At 39.1% G+C, this 20,731-nt stretch overlaps 1 protein-coding gene across 6 annotated transcripts in view; it reads left to right on the top strand.

Annotated features, from left to right (window-relative positions):
• GPCPD1 (glycerophosphocholine phosphodiesterase 1) overlaps positions 1-17,204 on the top strand; it is a 43,159-nt gene extending 25,955 nt beyond the window's left edge. For 5 of the 6 annotated variants that reach the window (XM_064415041.1, XM_064415040.1, XM_064415037.1 and 2 more), the window contains exons 9-20: positions 469-631; positions 723-855; positions 1,072-1,126; positions 2,704-2,796; positions 3,853-3,930; positions 4,764-4,803; positions 5,550-5,611; positions 6,494-6,559; positions 7,394-7,530; positions 8,360-8,495; positions 8,813-8,973; positions 15,279-17,204. In XM_064415041.1, coding sequence (XP_064271111.1) covers positions 469-631; positions 723-855; positions 1,072-1,126; positions 2,704-2,796; positions 3,853-3,930; positions 4,764-4,803; positions 5,550-5,611; positions 6,494-6,559; positions 7,394-7,530; positions 8,360-8,495; positions 8,813-8,973; positions 15,279-15,483 — 1,329 coding nt within the window. In that variant the 3' untranslated portion in view covers positions 15,484-17,204. Of the gene's footprint in view, positions 1-468; positions 632-722; positions 856-1,071; positions 1,127-2,703; positions 2,797-3,852; positions 3,931-4,763; positions 4,804-5,549; positions 5,612-6,493; positions 6,560-7,393; positions 7,531-8,359; positions 8,496-8,812; positions 8,974-11,718; positions 11,820-15,278 lie in introns of all 6 variants that reach the window. The other variant, XM_064415038.1, reaches the window with a different exon arrangement.
• Positions 17,205-20,731: the final 3,527 nt, after the last annotated feature.

Below are 20,731 nucleotides of genomic sequence, written 5' to 3' on the forward strand. Positions count from 1 at the left end.
TGCCTTCAAGATCACTTAGTCATAATTGTAAAGTGTCTACATAGTTCCTGAACTTGACTGTGGTCAAGTGCACATTCTGTATATTAGTTCTTCCCTGCAAATGCATACTGCATTTTTTAGCATTTTAAGCATAAATATTCTTCCAGTTCATTTTTGTTCTAAACAGAACTTGGGCATTTTAGAAGACAGACTATTCCATGCATGCTATTTTGATGTGAAAAGCTTATGAGATGTAAGGGGTGTCAAAGAAAAATGTGAATTTTGTAGATTTCTGTTAAGATTTTCATTTTCCTGATAGTAATTCGTAACTCACTGTTACATTAAACAATTTTAGCTGAAAATAGTGTTTTATGTAACACACAAGAAAACTTGTGTTGTGTCCTGAGGAGCAAGCCAGAAGAGTTTGTGTAGAATTCTCATTCACAACTAACAGTGGGGGCTTTGGGTTTTTGTTTGTTTTGTTTTCAGGAAGATTTAGGTGAGAAGGTGGTACAAGATGACGTGCTCCCAGGTCACGTAGGCTCTGCCTGCCTCCTGTCATCCACAATCGCAGAATTCGGAAGGAGTTCTGGAGTTCTTACACTGGCTATCATGAGCAGAAATCCAAGGAAGACAATTGGAAAAGTTAGAGGTACGGTTGATGGCAACAACAGATGCAGATAACTTTCCTCAAAGCTGTCTGCTGTTTACTGACATGTGAAGCATTGCTGTTGTTCTTGCAGTGGACTACATCATCATCAAACCCATCCAGGGATATGCTTGTGATATGCAGGCTTCATATGCAAAGTACTGGAAACCAAGAACAACTCTGGATGTTGGACACAGGGGAGCAGGGAATTCTACAACAACAACTAAGTAAGTTTGTTTGCATTTTAAACTGAGGAAATTGTTTTGTGTTACTGACATCAGTTGAGGAAGTGGACAGTTTACAAAGCTGCAACCCATAGTTATTTACTTCAGTATCAAGTTGTGGGTATTCCCTAAAACTAAAACTTCTGATTTGTGTTTCTGTTGTTTTAATTCTGTGCTATAGTGCGTCTAACAAACCCTTTTTCTTGGCTGTTGTTTCAGGCTTGCTAGAGTTCGAGAGAACACCATTGCATCCCTGAGGAGTGCTGCTAGTCATGTATGTGCACACATTTTCATACACACAGCACCTGTCTAGTGCAAACTAGGTTGGCTTGTACACTTAATTTGCATGATTCAATACAGTGAATGATAATTGGACTGATGCAAATTAGATAAAATCACTATGGAAATGGCCTGAGTTATGGGAAGTTAATAGTAGGTTAGACTCTGATTCTCAAGTCCCTTTAAAAAATCAAAACTTCCCTTTAGTGTATTCTGCTGGTATTCTAATACAGGGAGAATTTTAATCTCAACCCTGTACAGACAGTTTGAACAAATGAATCAAATTTTGCCACTGCTAGAATCTGTCAGCATCCTCTCATGTGGCAAAGGTCTTGCTCAGGGACTGCTGTGTACTGAAACTTGCTGTCTGAAATTGTGACTTGGGAGCTGAGCTGGTGGAATAAACCAATCCTTGTTTTGGTGCTTGCTGCAGTGAAGACTTGAAATCTTAAGGTAGAACTTCCTGTTTGGGAGATAATAGCTCTATGTGCCTAAATTCTGTGATGGAGGTGATCACCTTTATTCCTTCCAATAATCTTGATCACTGAATAAAACCGTGGCTGCTAAATGACGGTTTTGAACAGTAGTTCTTAATCCTCAAATGGACACTACAGGTTTATAGACAGGCTTTTAGAATGCTCACAAGAAATATGCATTGAGGCAGAAATTTCCTGTGAAGTCATAAGCAGCATCACCACAGAATTGCCTTCATCTATTTGCAGATTGAAAAGGCTGACAAGCCACCACTTTAAAAATATTTCTGCTGAGAAAAGGGCTGAAAAAAACCCCATGTCCTATTTTCTCTCTGTGCTGATTGAAAAAGTGGGTGTCAGGGTGATAATTTGATGAATGGTATTCTTGGAGGCCTTCAAAGGAGTGACTTGCAGAAAGTCAATATAAGTAAAAAAATCCAAAACTTTTCCTGTCTTACTCTTTCTTTCTGGCCTTCCCTCTTTTCCAGAAGACTGTACTTCGAGCTTTTGGATCTTTCTTCCTTTTTTAAAGCCTAACAGAAAATCATTTACAGCTGAAAAGGGCAGGAGAGTGCTGGATGCAGCTATTTCTGCTCTCACAGATTATAACACACTGCTGCTGTGTTACTCACTAGTGACTCCAGAAGTTTGTTCCTGTATGGAATATCTCCCTAAAGCCTTGGCCATGTGGAGCCATCACTTGTCTCTTGGTGTGGTGGTGGGAAGGAGGGAGGAAGATGCCTCAAAATTATCTGTGTTTAAAACATTTGTGTCTAAAAATATTGTCTTGGCCTTTCTCTGTAATCAGGTTCACAAGACTTGAATCTTATTAGAGGGTTTTACAAGATTAAGCAAGATATATATATGTGTGTGTGTGTCTGTATTATGGTAATTAGGATAATTTGCCATATATTTTTTTCATCTTTAATAATCTATTGCTGAACATGATTTAACTGGTAGCAGCTAGGTGTATTCAACTTCTGCTTGATGTCCAGGACCTGTGAATACTTGACAATACTTGCATGCAGTTCTATAGTCCTTGTGTATAAGTAGTTAATGGGCTTTTGTTTTGTTCTGTGTGATTTTCAATTTTCTGTAGGGAGCAGCATTTGTGGAATTTGATGTACATCTTTCTAAAGATCATGTGCCTATAGTATACCACGATCTCACGTGTTGCATGTCCATGAAAAAGGTAAAGAAGATAATAGCTGTATTTTATGTATAGATATGCCTATTCTAGAAATTTAAAATGTTAAGCTCTCATAGAAATAATTCTGGACTCTCAAGGGATAGAATGACAATAAATATGCAGCATTACTAGTGTACAGAGCAGGGAAGTTGAGTTTTTTCCTTTGATGTTGTAGCAACAGCATTTCATATGCATGGTTTGGCACTCTTCAAGCTCACATTGTAATTACTATTTAGCTTTTTTCTGACCTAAGATTTGGAAGAAAAAAAGCAAACAGCTCTGCTATATTCTGTGGTGCCTATGGGGCTCTCTTATACTGAGGCCTGAATGTTTGCATTCTGTCCTGTTCTGCTTATCTTCCCTCCTGGTGCTGGCAGTGAATCCAGAGAGAGATTGCATAGCACTTTTTGGCACTGGGTCTTGTGTTTTCAAACTCCCACACTCATTGCAGTATTGCACTTTATAGGAAGCTTGGTTTAGAACAGCTGTGGAAATGGACCTTGACTGAGGGGAATGAATATTCAGTGTATCTTCACTCAGCATTGTCCTGCTCAGTAAAAATTTCTTAGTGAAGAGGGGAAGTGAGAAATGGACAGAATTTTTTGACACCAGATCTTTATTTTGGGAGTGGTCTGTGTGTGTGAATTTTACCCCAGGATATTTATCTTTTTTTATTAATTTCTGAGACATTGGATAAACAGCAGTAAAGTGAACTGCCTTGGAATATTTTTTACTGCATTTCTTTACTTGTAAACATCTTTCCTGAATACATTAACCAATCAAGTTTTTACAGAATAATTATGCTAACATTTTGGGAGGCAAGAACTTTAAAGCTCTGACTTGCATGAAAGACAAAACACTAAGTTTCTTTCAAACTGTTTTATGCTTTTAGGTGCCAGTGTTCTTGTAAAAACTGATCATCTTATTAATAAGATATCACTTGTATCTTTATCAATATAATATGAAACATTAATTGCCTTTATGGCTACTATATGAAAAGTGTGTAGGCTTTTTTGTTGTTTTCAGTGATGCTTAATTATGTGTTGGTTCTCTTCAAAGAAACTGGACACGGAGCCTTCAGAACTGTTTGAGATTGCAGTCAAAGAACTCACATTTGATCAGCTGCAGTTATTAAAGGTATTGTTTCCTTGCCTAGTACAATATGCCATGTGTCGAATTTTATGAAGCTTGGAGGTTTTGGGAGTGACTACAGATAGTTTGGGAGAGTACAGTTTTAAAAACTGTACAAACAGAACAATTAGGTAATTCCAAGAAAAATACTTTTGCACCGTTTTTACAGCTTGGATAAATGTTACTACTTTTATCCTCTCGAAATATGGTATCTAATTTTCAAATGATAAAGGGACCGTGTTGAACTGCTCTACCTTCCAAACAGAAGTGCCCTGTCTAGGTAAAAAAGGGATGAGTAGGCTACTGAAGACCCTGCTGAGATACCTGCCCTCAGTCAAGGAAACCATCTGGCTGGTCCAAGTACCATATGATTCTTTTTACTTAAAATTACTTGGCCTGCTCCCTTTTGTGAAGAGAGCATTTGAATGGAGCAAAGGAGTTGGCTGTGTCTGGCCTGATTCTAGCTCAGTATGTGTGACTGTAATATAAAACAGGTCAGCCCTTTGCACTGCATTGAAACACAGAGGAGGGATTAATGTTCAGACTTCTTCACATCTTGATATTGAATTATAGTTTGTATGGGTTTACCCTTAACACGATTCCTGAATTTTCAGTGAGCATGTTTTCAGTTTGGTTTTGAGCTTTTCTTGAAATCGTTAAAACAAAGTTTGAAAGAAAATTGTGATATGTACAATATGGTCTTTTATTCTTTTACAAATTACTGTAACTATGTCTGTAATAGACTTTTAAATTGTAAAATTATTTACAAGCAAAATGAGTTACGTTTTACATGTAGGAAGATGTGGGTAGAGTGTTAATGTTGCTCTTATGCTCTTCAGCTGGCTCACGTGACGGCCCTGAAAGTAAAAGATCACAATGGTATGTACTAGTTTGGAAGAGTGTTGGGATTGATTTGTTGCCATGTAATTATATAAATTCTGTGGTTGCAGTTGCTTATTGTAATCACATTTGTCCTGAACATTTCTAAATGCTTACGTAGTTAATTTTGTGCATGCTGTGGAGGCCTTTACTGGGAAGGAAATATCTGAACAGAAGTTACTCCCTTGGGAAGCAGGGACAGAAGGGTAGAAGGCAAATATATAGATCAATATGTGTTTCTGAATAATCATAACAAAATTGCCACTGATGTTTCTATCTTATGCCTCTCCAACTGTACCGTCAGCTCTTCAGACTTGCTGGCAAGAACTTTGGTAACTGCTGTAGGATGTCTTATCAGTGCTGTAAATTTTTGGCCTTAATTATCCCCTTTGTAGGGACAGCAAATTATCTCACACATCCTACCTGTATAAGAAAATATTTTTTAAACAAATAAGCATTGATAGCTGAGGCTTATTGTGGATATAATTCTCTGAGTGAAATGGTGAGGGATGGGAGAAGCCATTCTGATATATAATGGCAAGGTTTTAAATTCCAAACCAGGAATTGCCAACACCATCATTGGAGTATGTCAGTGTTAGAGGAAAAGGTGTAGGTAATCAAAAGGGAGACCTGATTTCATTATTCACTCCCAAAGGCCTTACGATTTTGGGCCAGTCTTTTCTTGCTGGCATTACTGGGATTATGCTTCTGTTTGTTTTAATTCAATATTTTATCTTTCTTTCCAGCATCTTTTAAAGAAGAAGAGAACTTTGCTTTTGAGATGCAGCCATTTCCTTCTCTGCAGACAGTAAGTAGTGAATATGGAGCAAGATGACTGGGGAACATGAAAACCTGTGTTTTACTTTCAGCTTTGCACACGTAGCAAGGGGGATATTGATTTTTGGGTTTAGACCTCTGGTATCAATACTGGAACTGAGAACAGGGGTTTTATTGTTAGACACTGGAGGGTTTTCAGTGCTTACAGGTCTGTGTGTATTTCAAGCTTCTGAATTTGTGAGCCCAAGTTGTGTAGCTCAGGGTGCACTCAGTTTTACAGCTGCCCCAACATGTGGGCATTGCCTGTTAATGCATTGGCAGTTGTTTCTAATTGTGAAAGAAACCACACCTGGACTTTGGCAGTTCCTCACAGTGTCTTGGCCATCTTTCAGAGCCAGACACTGAGAAATGTTGAGTGAATTTCCAGTGAGTTTCCATTTAGGACTGGTTTGTGTTAGCTCCACCTCTTGAAATCACCTTGCAAAATTCTTTACAGGAATTTCACATGAAAGAACTTTTGTTATCATGGTAATGGCAAGCTCCTGGATTTCATGCTTAAGATGCATTTTGCATTCAAAATAACTTTCTGGAGAAATAAAAAAAAATTTTTCTTTAGGAGTACAAATGGGGCGTTTCTTACATGTGTTAAGGTGAATTGACTCACATCTGTATGTTTGTCAAAATCTTGTCCTTAAGATTGTATCCACTTTTATATATTCATTAGATTTAAACTGGAGTAGAAAAGAGTGTATATGTGTGTTGTATAAATGTTAAAAACCGAGGGTTTTGAATTTTACTGTTAGACACCATTAGAATTAAACTCCAATGTATTCTCCCAGCAATTACCTTCTCAGTGCTTTGTTGTGGGGTCCTCCTTTGCTGTGGTGTCACTTGATAGTAAAATTTTTTTTAGGTCCTGGAGTCTGTTCCTACAGATGTTGGGTTCGACATAGAAGTAAAATGGATCTCCCAGCAAAGGGTGAGTAAACATACATGTGATTTACTTTGTTTGTTTGACGTTCTTATGGCTAAAGCTTGTAATTTGATGTGACAATTTATGAGCTGCAAAGGCATAATTTTTGTGGGGATTTGTGCCTTTTTAAAAAAAAAATACTGCATTATCTTTAAACTGGGAGTATAGGAGTACCACTCCAACAAATTAACAATTTTATTCTTAAAATGATAAAATTTATAGGATTGAGTTCAGACTGCTTTTGGCAGGAGATTCTTTTTAGAGTCAACAGCTCACAACAGGACAGGCAGGAAAGTGCCAAGAAGTTCAGCCTTTCCTGGCCCTGTGCAGGAGCAGCTACAACATGGTACAGTAATGCAAGCAGCTGCTTCCTTCTAGTCAGCAGGGTTGCAGACTCAGCTGGATTGTGCAGCAGTCAGTCCAGAGGGAAATGGTTGTAAAGGCTGGGATTGGAAGCCTGGAGTGGGGGAAGGAAGCTCAGGACAGTGGTAGGTGGGAGTCAGTATGCTAGAAATAACAACAGAGAGTAGCTGCTGTAATTACTGGTCTTCAGGGAATTTGTGTTTTTGTAGCTGTAATAGGCATTCCTAGGAATGCATTCCTTGGATGGGGAGACAGGGAGTTTTTCAGTGAATTTCATTGCTGCAAGAATTCAGCTGCACCTCTCAGGCTGTCAGTCCTGGAGAGCTGGAAGCAGCACTGAACAGACTGAGGGATTGATTCTGCATTCAAACTGGCTAGCTGAGTTCTCACTTTGCTCAGGTTGATTGAGAGACCATTGCTGGTTAAAATAATTTTAGTAAGCATTAAGTGACTCAAACTTGTGCTTTCTTTTTCCAGGATGGACAGTGGGATGGCAACTTGTCAACTTACTTTGATATGAACACTTACCTAGATATTATTCTGAAAACTGTTTTGATGAATGCTGGACAAAGAAGAATTGTGTTTTCTTCTTTTCATGCAGATATTTGTACAATGTAAGTTAAGAAGAGAGAAATAATGTACTTTGTTTCTGAAATTTATTTTATTTGGTAAAATTTACTTTGTATTTAAAAATACACACCAGGAAATAAATAACAGGTGTTTTCCGTAGACATAAAGTTTGGATATGGTTCCCAAAATAGTTGGGAACTGAAATGAGACCACTTTGCTATCTGGAATGAGCCTGAAAAATAAAAATAGGTGAACAAAGTCATAGTGGATATTTTTGTCAAGCGCCTTTCTGGATGCATCACTCTTGCTTAGCACAACAAAAAAGATCAGGGTTTCTTCTGGTATCCCAAAGTCTTTTCCAGTCATACTTGAGGGCTATGTAAGCCTAACTTAGGAACAAATAATCTTCTTACAGTATTCAGCTTGAAAAATGCATTAGTAAAGTTAGGGGTTTATTATTAAACATGGTGTATTAACCATGTTTATAAATTCCTGTCATGGATCTTCATGATCATGAATCTGTGCACTGAAGAAGAAAATTACAGAATTAAATGGCCTTTGGGAAATTATATATAAACATATTGAGGATGTAAGGCTGAGTTCAACATCAAGTGTAGCTTCCCCTAGCATGTTGTGTTAATTTCCAGTAGTGGCAAAAGGACTCAGTTGAGCAGTCTGTCAGCACAGTTTGATGCTAAACTGCAAGACCATCTCCTTGCACCAGTTAGGAATTAGAAGACAGGACACAGGACTAGAACATACAGGAAAGAGAGGAATTCCCCTTGAAACAGTGAGATCAAATCAAATGAGTGAAAGTTGTTTTTTCACTTTTTTTTTCTTCCATTTGTTACTTGTGGACTTTTTTCCTGGCAGGATCCGGCACAAGCAAAACAAGTATCCTGTGTTATTTCTCACCCAAGGGGAATCTAAACTCTTTCCAGAGCTGATGGATCTCAGATGTCGCACAACTCCAATTGCCATTAACTTTGCACAGTTTGAGAACTTGCTGGTAAGCTGACAAGTTAAAATCAAACTGAATTATTACTGCTTCTTTTAAATCTATCATTTTTGGCAATAATGCTTTAAATTATGACTAACCTCACAAAAGAAATACACTAATATTGGGTAACTGCCAAAAAAAGTCCATTGTTTGAAATGGTTTTTAATACAATGTTTTAAAAATAGCACTGTAAATAAACACTCTAATTGTATTAAATATTTTTTATTATCATGGATGAAACAGTAAGGAGCTGCCGGTGTTAAAAGATTAAAAAAGCTGATGTAAATGTCTCAGGAACATGGATTTTAATTGATTTTGTGTTTCAGGGAATTAGTGTGCATACTGAAGACCTGCTGAGGAACCCAGCATTTGTTACACGGGCCATATCCAAAGGCCTGGTGATCTTTACATGGGGCGATGATGCAAATGAGCCGGATAACAGGAAGAAGCTGAGAGAATATGGTGTTCATGGGTTAATATATGACAGGTACTTAGCTGTGGCTTTTTAAAAGAATCATCATAATCACCACCATCATCAAGCTTAGAAACTGTTGTAAATTGATTCTGGTGAAATTTCATGGTGCTTCTTGGTTGACTGGGTGCAGAAAGTACCAGGACCCCATAAACCTGGGCCAAGAATAAGTCTAACACCAGTTCCCACTCTTTCAGCTGTATCTATGAAGCAAAATAACTTTTGTTTTTCCTGAGATCAACATATATGTAATTTGGTCCTTTAAAGAATCAGTGTATGGCATACATGTTTAAGATGCTACTAATATTCATGATAGTAATTTTGAAGTTACGTATGTGATACAATGAGGAAAATGTTATTGAATTGTTTGACTGGAAGTTTCAGCATTCTACATTGAGCTGTGGAAATAGTTAACATTCTCCTGTGTTCCAAAGCTGTGAATTCACATTTTTCCTATTAAAATTACCTTGGAGTGACTCCAGGGCAAACTACCAAATTAGTAATTTCAGAAAGTAGCTGTTACATCCAAAAATTCAGGCAGAAACATCAGAATACTGTGTTAAATATTTTAACAAAAGTGTTGTTGCATTATCTGGTTGCTTACAACAACTCAAAGTTTTTAAGTCTTTTGTCTTTGAAGATGAGAAATTCATCATTATGAGATGAAGTTTAATTTGAGAAGCTGTATTAAACTAGAATTTCCAATAGATAAGAAAGTAATTGGGAAAACATTAAGTGTAACTGAAGTTTGAAATTACAGAAGGCTTTCAAACCTTCTGCTTTAGCAAGAGTATTGCTTTGAATATTGTTTTACCTAAAAAAAACCCCAAAAAACAAGCAAACAAAAAACACAGAGGAAGGGGGAATCAATAATTGTCAAAGCCTTCATTTTATAACATGAAAATGGAGAGTCAATTTAATCAACTCTAGGGGCAGGAAATCAAATATGTTTGCTCCTTGGGGTTCTGGGCTCTCAGTGTAAAAAAAAAATAGTTAACTCTTTTCAATCTGTTCTTGACTGCTGAGAGTCCTTTCAGGGTGGTGAGTCCACTGCTGCTCAGTTTGCCAGAGGTGCCACTTCTTGTGCTGTACAGAATGTCTCCCATTCATTAGCAGTAAAAAAAAAGGAATAACTAGGTTTTTACACTGGGGCTCAGCTTCAGACTGAGGACATGGATACATAAGCCCTCTTTCCTGCTACAGCAGTGCTGTGTGCTGCACCTCTGCTACAGCTCAGGATTGGGGCCCAGTTTAGTCGCTGAAAAATACCTCTGGACTAGAATGTAGGTGAAAGAATCCTCTAACTACGTGATGTGCAATCATAGGGTAATGAAATTTTATGCTGTGGTAAGCATAAATTAAAGTGATACATTATTGATGTGGTGTTTTAATCAAACACCACTGCATAAAGCGTTTGTGAAATGTTCATCTCATGTCTACTAATCCAGTCTTCCAGAGCTGTTAATTACTCCTTGTGCAGTAAATATTCACTACTGAGGTAAAACAGTAAAGCAGGGGACAGCCTAATTTCTGACTTCACGTTGCCTTTATTGCTTTAGATGCTCCATGCTGCTTAAATGTTGTGGCATTTATGTTGAGGCTGCAAGTCAGCTACTCATCCCCTTATGTGTCCTGTTGTACTCTTTGGTGTGCTTTAAGTTGCAGTAGGACAGTAGAACACCTTTTATCTCTCTTTCTGATAACCAGCCAATTTGTATGAAGGCTGAATTCCCTTGTGGATTTCACTGAACAAAAAATTTCTTAATCTTCCTTCGTTGTTTACATGATCTGGATCCTTAACAGTGTTCATCTCTCCTCTCTCTGCTGCTCCTCTGTCACTTCCACTTCAACATCTTCCCATTTTTTGGAGAGGAACTCCAAAATTAGTATTAACTCCAAAGCTGTTATTGCAGGCTTGTTAAGTGTAATTTCTAAATGTAATTTCCCTTTTTTTTTCTGTAGGCCAAAACAAACAATGGGATGTCCCTTTGCAATTCTTAATTACTTTTCAAGTTTTACTAATTGTGTGAGTAAAATTAAATTTACTCTTAATGCAGGTTAGGGATATGACAATTTCTGAAAGTTGCATCAGATGTCTCAAGGTGGGCATTTTGAAATGCAGGTGGTACCTGCAAGTCCTGGAATGTAGGGATGTAAAACCCAGCAGCAAATGTTTCACTCACAGCTGGAGCTGCTGGGTAAAGAGCCAGTCTCTCAGATCACTTGAGACTTGAAGTTGTTATTTAGAGTTTAAATAGATATGGTGTCATCATCCATATCCTGTGCTGTTTGGAATTCAGAAATAAATGTAAAACTAAATTTAAAAAGCAGAACTCAAGAGAGATGTACATGACTGTTCCAAGGACTAAGTGATAAGTAGGGACTGCAATAATCTGTTTTAGTGTAAAGCCAGTTAATGCTGTTGTTTTGTCTTCAAATTCCAGAATATTTCCAGGGCTGAATTAAGATGGTGCTTCTTCCATGGTTTCTGTATTTTTGTTCTCTGGATTTATGGCCAAGTCCAGATATCTATCAAATATGGTATTTTGTGTTGCTGTTTACTAGGCATTTACTTACACCATGTTAAGTGCTAATTGTCTGAATAATTTAGGAAGTGAATAGAGGAATTGTAGTGAATTTTAGGTTGCTTGTATGTGGTCCTGAGTTACTGTGTGCAGTAGTTATTTCTGAGATTATGAACTGTGTGCATAGAGATTATTTCTGTAAGCTATTTTTTCCAAACTTTAATCATCCATGTAGAATTGACCAAAACACTATAGCCAGTTGTGAAGATGGCAGAAAAACTGTGTCCTGAATACCAAAAGTTGGTGATACCAAGCACTGGGCAAATAAAAATGCAGGTAGGGGGTCTGGCTTTGCTTTGCATGGAGAAAAGCTGCAAGACTAAATCTGGGAAGCTTACAAATGCCAAAAATTTTAAAAGGCTGATCTCACTGGGGCGGAGGAAAGAACACAAATGTATTCCCTCCCCCCATCCAGGCCTTTCTCCACTTGGGCTGCAAATTATCACAGCCAGAGTCATTAATCCAAACAGATGTTCTGGGATGCTGGGGTGATATTCTCCATTTTTCTATGTTCAGCTACCATTCATCTCAGGGTTTAACCAAATTATTTGAATTAAAAAGGCAGCCTCTACAGAAAGGTGCCATGTCTGCCTTCAGGCTTTTATTTGGGCTCTTAAACAAGAAAATACTTTATGTGCATGACTGGGTATCTTCTGTCTGCACAGAAATCATGTCCTTAAAATGCTTTATTAGTCTGATGTTTCAGTTTTAATTAAAGAAGAAATTTCAACCTATTGTGAAATTCTCTGGCTTGGTTAAAATGCTGATTTTTAAAGCAGGATTTCTGAGGTGATTTATCTGGTGTTTTTCTCCTGGGTAGGCTTTGGAGACAGTCCAGAAATATTTCTGTATTTAAAGATACTTAACTGAGTAAGAACAATGCAGCCTTGTGTTTTTACACCTGCTGGCTGTATATTGAATACCAATGTGGAGAGGGGGTGGGTGCTAGCTTACACTTGCATCATCTTTTCTCATTCACTTTACATTATCTGAATTTTGTTTGTTGAATACTACACAGAGCTGCATAAAAATACTAAATCACTGTTTCCCAAACATGGATGCTGAGAGCTTTCCCATGACAGCTTTGTCCAAACACTGGAGTTCCTTAGGCTGCATGTTGCATTTGCAGGCAAAAGCTGTGCTTGACTGGTATTAGTAACTTCCCAACACTTACACAAATTTAGCTGGCAATCAAATCAGAAGCATTTTAAACACTTCTCAAAAGCACAAGACTGCTGAAATCTGGGCTGCCCTGTTTGCCTGAAACTGCATGTTACTTAAATAACAGCATGGATATGTGGAGGAAGTGTAGAATGAGTTGATTTATAATCTACGCAGTGACTGAATTAAGATGTTGTGCAATGACAGTTTAAGTCTTCCCCATTTTGTAAATTGCAAAGTAAACTCGAAGTTTTCCTCGAGATCTAAAGAAAAGTGAAAAGCTTTAATCAAAAGCTTCAGAAAATCTTTTGAGCATGAAAACAGTATTTCAGTGCTGCTGCCTCTTGTCTTGTATGTGTTGTCAGAGGAGCCAAACATCAGTTTTACACCCACTGCAGAGCCCTGCAACGTCCTGCAAGTCTTTTGTAGAAGGTGCTTACTTTATAAAGTAATGTTTAAAGGACTTCTCAGTCTTCTGCAGGGCTTGCTTGTTAGCAGGAGGTTGGATGGAGAAACTTTGGTGCATAGTTGCTTACAAATTATTGTCCTGTTGAAGAATGGAGGATAGGGAGATGAGAGTTTATTCCTTATCTTTACAGTGGTGTTGGAAATAATTGGAGATGCACTGGAGCTCTGTTGCTGCAAACTGATCGTGTACTTTTGTGGACCCAAACAAAAAGTAGGGAAATTCTGAAGTTCTGCTTTGAGTTGTCTTCTCTGCCTTTGGTTTAAAAAAAACCAAATACCCACATTGGAGTGGACTGGCTCTAGTGGACAACTTAAAAGGAGCTTGGAGGGTTGAATTCATCCAGAATCTCAATTGAAAAGAATTTAGAATGGAGCAGGAATTGAAGAGTTTATATTTGTTGCAGTAAAGAACTAGTAATAAAGTACTTGCCAGAAGGTGCTTAGAACATGCTTAGCCATGTTCTAGGAATAAGGGGCTTAGAAGAACCATTCTTTTGCTCTCTAACTCAGTTAGAGTCTAACTGATGGGAAAGATTTCAGATTCTTAGTTTCTAACGTATTTTATATAGAATACTATGCTCAAGTTTCAGTGTTCTGTCTGGAATTCACAGGGAAATTCATATGGTGTCAGCTGACTCAACTGAAGAAAGCACAGGAAGGTAGAGCTGTTATTTTGCAGAAAACTTCCATTGGGCAAATTTGGGTCATATTTTAGGCCTGTATTGGATTACAAATGTGTGCAAGTAATTCAAGTGCTATGCCTTCTGTTTTGGATTTCATCAAACTGGACAGCATCTATCCTCACTTCTAGGAGTTCCTTCACAGAAATTGTCCTTGACCTTACTGTGATCCATATCAATATTTCCTGTGGAAGTGTTTCCTCACTTGAATCTCATTACTGTACCCATCTTTGAGCTGCATGTTGGTTTTGGTGTCTTGGAGTTGCCAGCAGTTCACAAGTTGTCCTGTCAGGGTAAAAAGGGCACCTTGCACTCTCTCACTTGAGCACTACATTGTTTTGTTAGTGGCATTGGTTCCTTTTGGGCATAACTTGAAAATGTGTGAGAGACAAAGGATGATGAAATAAAAACAAACTACTTTCTTGAAGGAATCATAGTGAAGTATGATCATTCTTAAAGACTAAGGCAGAAGCCATGGTAACTTCTTGCAGAAGTTTTCATTTGAAGGAGAAAAACCTGAAGACCTGCAATACCTGGAACTGTGTGTGTGCAACAACTAAAAGTGAGAGCAGCTAGGTTCCAGGATTAAAATTTTGAATATAAACATGCAGATATTAAAAATTACTGTTGGGAAATCAAGGTATATACTTATTACAATATGTGTTGTTCCAATGTTAGGTTACAGGAGCACCAATGCTTTTTCTTTGTAATGAATTACACCAGAATAGTGTTTGAGTTGTGCTCAGTGCTTGCACTGTCTCTCCAAGTGTGGTTTGGATTTGGACAATCTGGTATGATGCTGACATTTCAAATCTGCAGCTTTGTTTACATGTGTGAAAACAAGAAAGTGAGTAGAAGATAGACTGTTTAATGTAGTGTAGATGGTTAAACCTGCATTAGGTGTGCAGAGAGGTTAAATTTTCTATTTTTCACTCTTCATTTAATATTGTGGTAATGATGGTAATTTAATAAAGAAAAAATACTGAACTGGGGGAGGTGAAATACTTCTTGAAACAGTAAGTATACACTCAATGCAGTATTATGTGCAAGCAGTATATTACAGTCTGTTCAGATAATCTCAGGGCTCTGAAATTTCTTATGCTTTGAACTTTGAATCGTGGAACACTGCTCTTGTTTCACTGCTTTGTGCCACCTGTAAAATAACATTTGTCAAGAGATTCAGTGAGTATATGCCAGTAGGTTTTTAGTTCATATCCAGTGAAACACTAACCAGTCTGTGCAAAGGGAATACCATTTTGTATTGTGACATAAGCAGCAAAACTTAGGGTAATAACCCCAAACAAACTGACTTTGGAACCTAATTTTGCTCTGTTAAGGAAAAAACCCCAGGTGCTTGATCTGGTGTACATTTCTGTGGACTGCTAGTTTATACTGATCAGTGTTTTTTCTTTTCTCATTTATTCAGAATATATGACACAAATCCTGAACAACCAAATGTGTTCCAGGTGGAGCAGCTGGAGCGTCTCAAGAAGGAGCTGCCAGAGTTGAAAAGCTGTGTGTCCCCCTCAGTTGGCCACTTCAAACACATGGCTCCATGTAAATGCCATCATTGTCACTCCGAAGAGAAAGTTGTAGATAACTTGAAGAGTGTTCAGATGCAGAAGGACTAATTGTAGGCAGAATGCTGTTTTGTATCTATAGAATTTTCACCATTGGAATAGTTCTGTCTATGCTTTCAGGTTGGTTTGGTTTAATTTTAAGTCTTCAGATAGCAATAACTGTGTTCCTCCTTCCTAACAGTACTTAGTAAAATTTCAAACAATGTTAAAATATTCAGCCAGTTACAGTTATTGTTCCAAATTACATGTACAATTTTAACTTATTCCTCACATCCTATCAAGTCTTGAAAAAGAAAATTATTATTATATTATTTTGCTTTTTAAAAAACCAAAAATTAATTAAGTAGTCTCAGTAGTGAAAGCTCAGAAGCTAAACTGTAGAGAAATTACAATAATCTCATATTGAATATGCTGAAAATTTGTTTTGATTTTGATTTTACTTACAGGCTGACAAGCTGTAGCATTTATCTGACAGCAGGAAGTTGAGTGGTTTTAAGATACATATAAATGGATCTGGCCTAGAAAAAGATCTGAACAAATTGGTACCTCATGTATATGTATTTGCACTGGTAGATCCACCTGTACAAAGCTTTGTGCCATTTTAAAATATTTTATTTTTTAGCAAACTGCAGCTCCTTTTTCCCCATTTCATTGGACTTTGAGGCTGCTGCCTTTGTTTCCTCAGCCCCCAGTTCAGGGGCACAGCAATCAGGGGGGAAGCACAAGTACAGGTTTTTCATTAATCACACACAGGCCTGCTAAACTTTAAAAATGTTGCTAATAATCATAACAGAATTACAGAAACATCTTCAGTGGTCGAGAATCTTTTTTGCACAGTAACCTTAATGAAGAGTATGTACCCTGCACAAACTCTACAAAATGCATGCTTTATCTATTAAGCATGAATTTTAGGTGTTTGCTGAGGTCCTTGCATCTTTATGGTGCTAGTTATGTGTGAAGGGTGCAAGGACCAACTCAACAACTTAATCTCCTTTGCCTGAGAAACCACAAGCCTGTTATTCACAAACATTTGGAGAAGAGGCTACACCATACGTGGTACGTATGTATACCATACGTGGTTTGTCTTACTTATAATGCAAGCTAATGGCTTTTGTATTTTGCAAAATTTTTGGCTTTTACCATGGAGCAAGAATCACAAATGTACTGGATTCAGATAATCAGTATTCTGTTGGCTGGTATCTGTCCTCTGTAATTTATTACAAAGTCATAGTTTAGAGTTCTTAATAGATAAGTATGCATGTCCCTTCTCCTTATGTTGCAGGTCATGCCAACACAACAGCTGTAACTTTCTACTGAAATGTTAATGTATAATACGAATGGAAAATATTTATTTTTTTTTCTCTTGTAAATCAACAATGAAAACAATAGTATGTACTATATTCTTTATATACAGTCATTGCTACATATAGAACTGATTGTACAAAGAGTAAAGCCATTGCAAATAAGTGCTTGAGCCTGCACTGCTGAGCAGTTTGAAACAGCTTGTTTTGACTTGTGCATTTTAGTATTTAAAGTTTGTTTGTCCTGCACAAACAGCACAATAGTATTAGGTATCTGGAAGCCTTCTTTTATTAAAAAAAAAAAAATCAAATGAAAGCGCAAAACAACCCTAAACCAAAACTGGAAGTGTGTGAGCTGTGTTTTTCAGAAGGGGAGGGGGCACTGAACCAGAATCTTGGCATCAGGAAACCTGTGGCTGTTACTTGATATATTCCTCATTATGTGATAAATTCTGTAATTTCTTTTCTTAATTTTTTCTCCTCATTTGTGTACGCTGTGGGGTCCTTGACAGGTCTTGAGGGCTTTGCCAATTCTTACTCAGCTGCTAGCAGAGTTTGTGTCACTGCTTGTGAACGCTGGGCAGCACATCCTCAGAGATGCTGAGACACCTGTTCTGTGCAGAGGGGGTTTGAAAGCTGTGCCCTCTCAGACTAATCCCAGTGAGATGCTCAGGCACCCTTAAAATCTTGTTTCCCAGCCTTCAGTGCTCAGGGAATAGCACTTCCCAGTTCTGTTTGAGGGGAGTGGGGGTGAAAATAAATCCACCCACTGTGATGATTTTACAGGACAGTTTTTGAGCAGTGTTAGTATTGGTGTTTTCTTGCTGACTCCTTTTTTTCTGAGTAAGTTGTGTCAGCAGCTTCCTCCAAACCTGAGGAGCTTCACCAGCTCTCCTGCTGTGCCAGTTCTTGGAGCTGAGCTCACAGCTTGGGCAGGCTGAGCAGCTGTCACTCTCCACTGGCGTTGCAGAGGGGATAGAAGGAACCAGAGAGCAGGAATTCGGGATCTGGCAGGGGAAAGTGCCCCCTCCTGCTCTGGAGTCCTCGTTGGAAACCAGTGTGGTCCAGGGCAGAGATGGCTTTGCTCCAGCCAAGGGACTGCTGCAGAATTTTATTCCAGAGATGTGGGAGCTGTAGTAGGGGAGACAGAATTGCTCTCTTGATTTTGGAACATTTCCTTCTGGCCCACCCAGAGACTTTAGGATTGGTTGCTGAATGACACTCCCACACTATGCCTGTACTTGTGTGTGTGGATATATATATGTATGTAGTGTGGGAGCTGGTCATGACAGAGCTGGTGTGTTATGATACACAGTTGGATGCTACCTCCAGAATGTCTCCAAATAACCGGGCCTTCATGTATTTTCAGCCACACAGATCTTGTACCTTAACTAAACATGCAGCAAAAGTCTTGGTCACAGCAGCTGCCAGCTGAGGAAACGCTTGCTGACTCCACATTTGTCTCACACCTCTGGAATTACACCCCACATCCTGGAGTTTTGCACTTTCCTTCTCAGCTGTATCCATCATGTCAATCTCCCAGAGCCCAACTTTGAAGCTTTAAACAGCAGCTGCTTCCATACTGTTCCTGGGGAAAAAAGCCAGCCCTGGCCTTCCCCTCATCTTGCACCTGTAAACTGCACCACACGCAGGTCTTTGCTCTTGCTTTCCACTGTGTGTGCCATCAGATTCTCTCACAGAATCTGTGTCCAAAACTGAAAAAATTCCAGCAGCTGCTCCCTCAGAGAAGGTCCTGGAAGAAAGAGGCAGTGCTGAACTACACCTTTCTTTTATAACTTATAAACTGCACTGAGGTGATTCCCTTCTTCAGGATCCAGACCTGAAGCCCTCCCCTACTTGCTCCCACTAAAGTGCCAGGACAAAAAAGATGTTGGCATTTACCTTCCCACTGTCACCATTCAGAACTGCACCCTCTATCCCTGTGTACTTCCTAGACAATTAAATGTCCTGTGATGCTGCCTCAGAAACCCAAAGGGCAGATCTGGAGCCAAAAGTGTCTAGACCCTACTGGCAAAATGTGCCAGGACAAAAAGAAATACATTTATTTTGGCAGGCAGGCAGCTCTCCCTGGTGCTCCTGGTGCAGATAAGAGGCTCCCCAGGGAAGGTAAATGCTAGCAGCTGCTTTTTTCATGGCACGTCCTGTGTGGGAGCAATCCCCTCCCAGGAGCCCTGCCCAAAATTTGAGTGCTGCCTCCAGTGCTGAATACAGCCACCAGGGACTGCTCTAACACAGAAGTTCTCTCCAAGGAGCTGCTGCTGGATTGTGCCTCCCTGGGGCAGCATCTCCTGCACCACCGGCAATGGGGTGAGGTGCTTTCCTTAGCAGGTAAAGGCATCCTCATCCTCTTTCTGGAGCTCACCTCCAGTGTTTGGATACCAGCTCCAAAACTCTGTGTGTCCAGGGATCTCTTTCAGAGAAGCTTTTCCAGAACAGAAAACTCTGGTTTATACCTCCTTAGGGAATCCTGTAATGTCATCCTTTTCTTTCAGGTGGCCAGTAGCTGACAAGGATGAATAAATGTCTGCTTTATTTAAATTGACAATGATTGGATGAAAATATAAAAAGAGAAAAATGCAAAAAGGCAAAACTACAATCTGATCAGAGTTATTTACTACACAGTAGAGCTGCTAATACAGTGTTCTGTTTATTGCACCAATAACATAGCCAGCTTAATAATTTTTAAATAGAGGTTGATGTCACTCACCCATGTCAGTGACCATGGGCAAGTCTCTCACTCAGCCTGCACCTCAAGGAGATGTGCTGGGAAAACTTCTGTAGTATGAAGAGGTTGATTGTCCTGCAAAGTTTAGATTCTGTGTTGTCTTTAGCAGAACGTGTTGGAGTCAGATCTTACCAGCTCTTTGGTTTCTGCTCAAAACTTCCATCTCTCACTTCCCTACCAGGCTCTTCCACATCCCTGTTGATGATCCTCAGTCAGGAGGAGCACCCTCATGTGGGGTCTCATTTAAGAGAGTTTGGTCAAGCTGGCTCAGCATTCTTCACCACTGAACCCAGGGTTCTACTAAACCCCCTGGTTTTTAATCCATCCCCAAAAAATTTTAAATAAGACAAAGAAGGGGTTATTCAAACCTGTCCCAGCTCTTCCAAATAGATCAACTCTAGTGCCCCTGCCCTTCATAATGCAGTTGCTTGTTCCTCACACCAGTCCTGTGGTTCCAGGAACAGGAGAGCTTCATCTCCATCCCTTACAGAGACAGTGAGACCCCTCTGGAGCTGTGTCTGTGTCTCCAGCTCCAATCCCTACATTCCCGCTGCTTCCAGCTCTCCCTCTTTGCTGACTGATTTCTAGGTTTGCCTCATATCCAAGTTTTCATCCATTACATGTGGCTGTGTCACTTTAGGGCAAATGGAATCTCACTGGAGAAGGGGGAAGTCAGGTGGATGCAGCAAAAACACTCTCCCACCTTTGAATAAGTCATGAAGGTCTGCACAAACTCTGCATTTAAGTGAGAAAAGGCCTCCAGAAGAAAAAGAAAATTGGCATTATCTATTTAGATGGTTTTGCTTCAATAGACTGGAAATAATAGAGTTCAAGGTCTGGGTAAGAGGCTTCCATCCCACCCCTTCACTGCCCCACCAGCCCTGTAGTTCTGTGCTTGCTCTGCCATGTAACCCTGCCCCTCACTTAATCTGCTTATTAAAAACATTTCCCCAGTTTTTCTGATGTTGCAGCCTCCTCCACTCATCTGCCCCACTGCTTTCTCCAAGGGACAGGTTTTACCCTGCCTTCCTTTCTCAAGGAAAGTCCTTTCTTTGCACTTTTTGGCCTCAGCTTCTGGAGTTCTGTGGTTTTTGCTGTGTGCCCAAGTGTGTTAAAAAGGAGTAAATATTCCATATGAAGAAGAAGGGGAATGACTTGCCCCCATGGACTGCAGACAAAGAGATAAAATTTAAAAAGTGAAACTGCCTGGGAAGCCTCATCATTTTAGGTCATTTGTGTCACCTTGGCACTT

The sequence above is a fragment of the Passer domesticus genome, chromosome 3 (genome assembly GCF_036417665.1).
Source record: "Passer domesticus isolate bPasDom1 chromosome 3, bPasDom1.hap1, whole genome shotgun sequence".
NCBI classification, from domain to species: Eukaryota; Metazoa; Chordata; class Aves; order Passeriformes; family Passeridae; genus Passer; species Passer domesticus.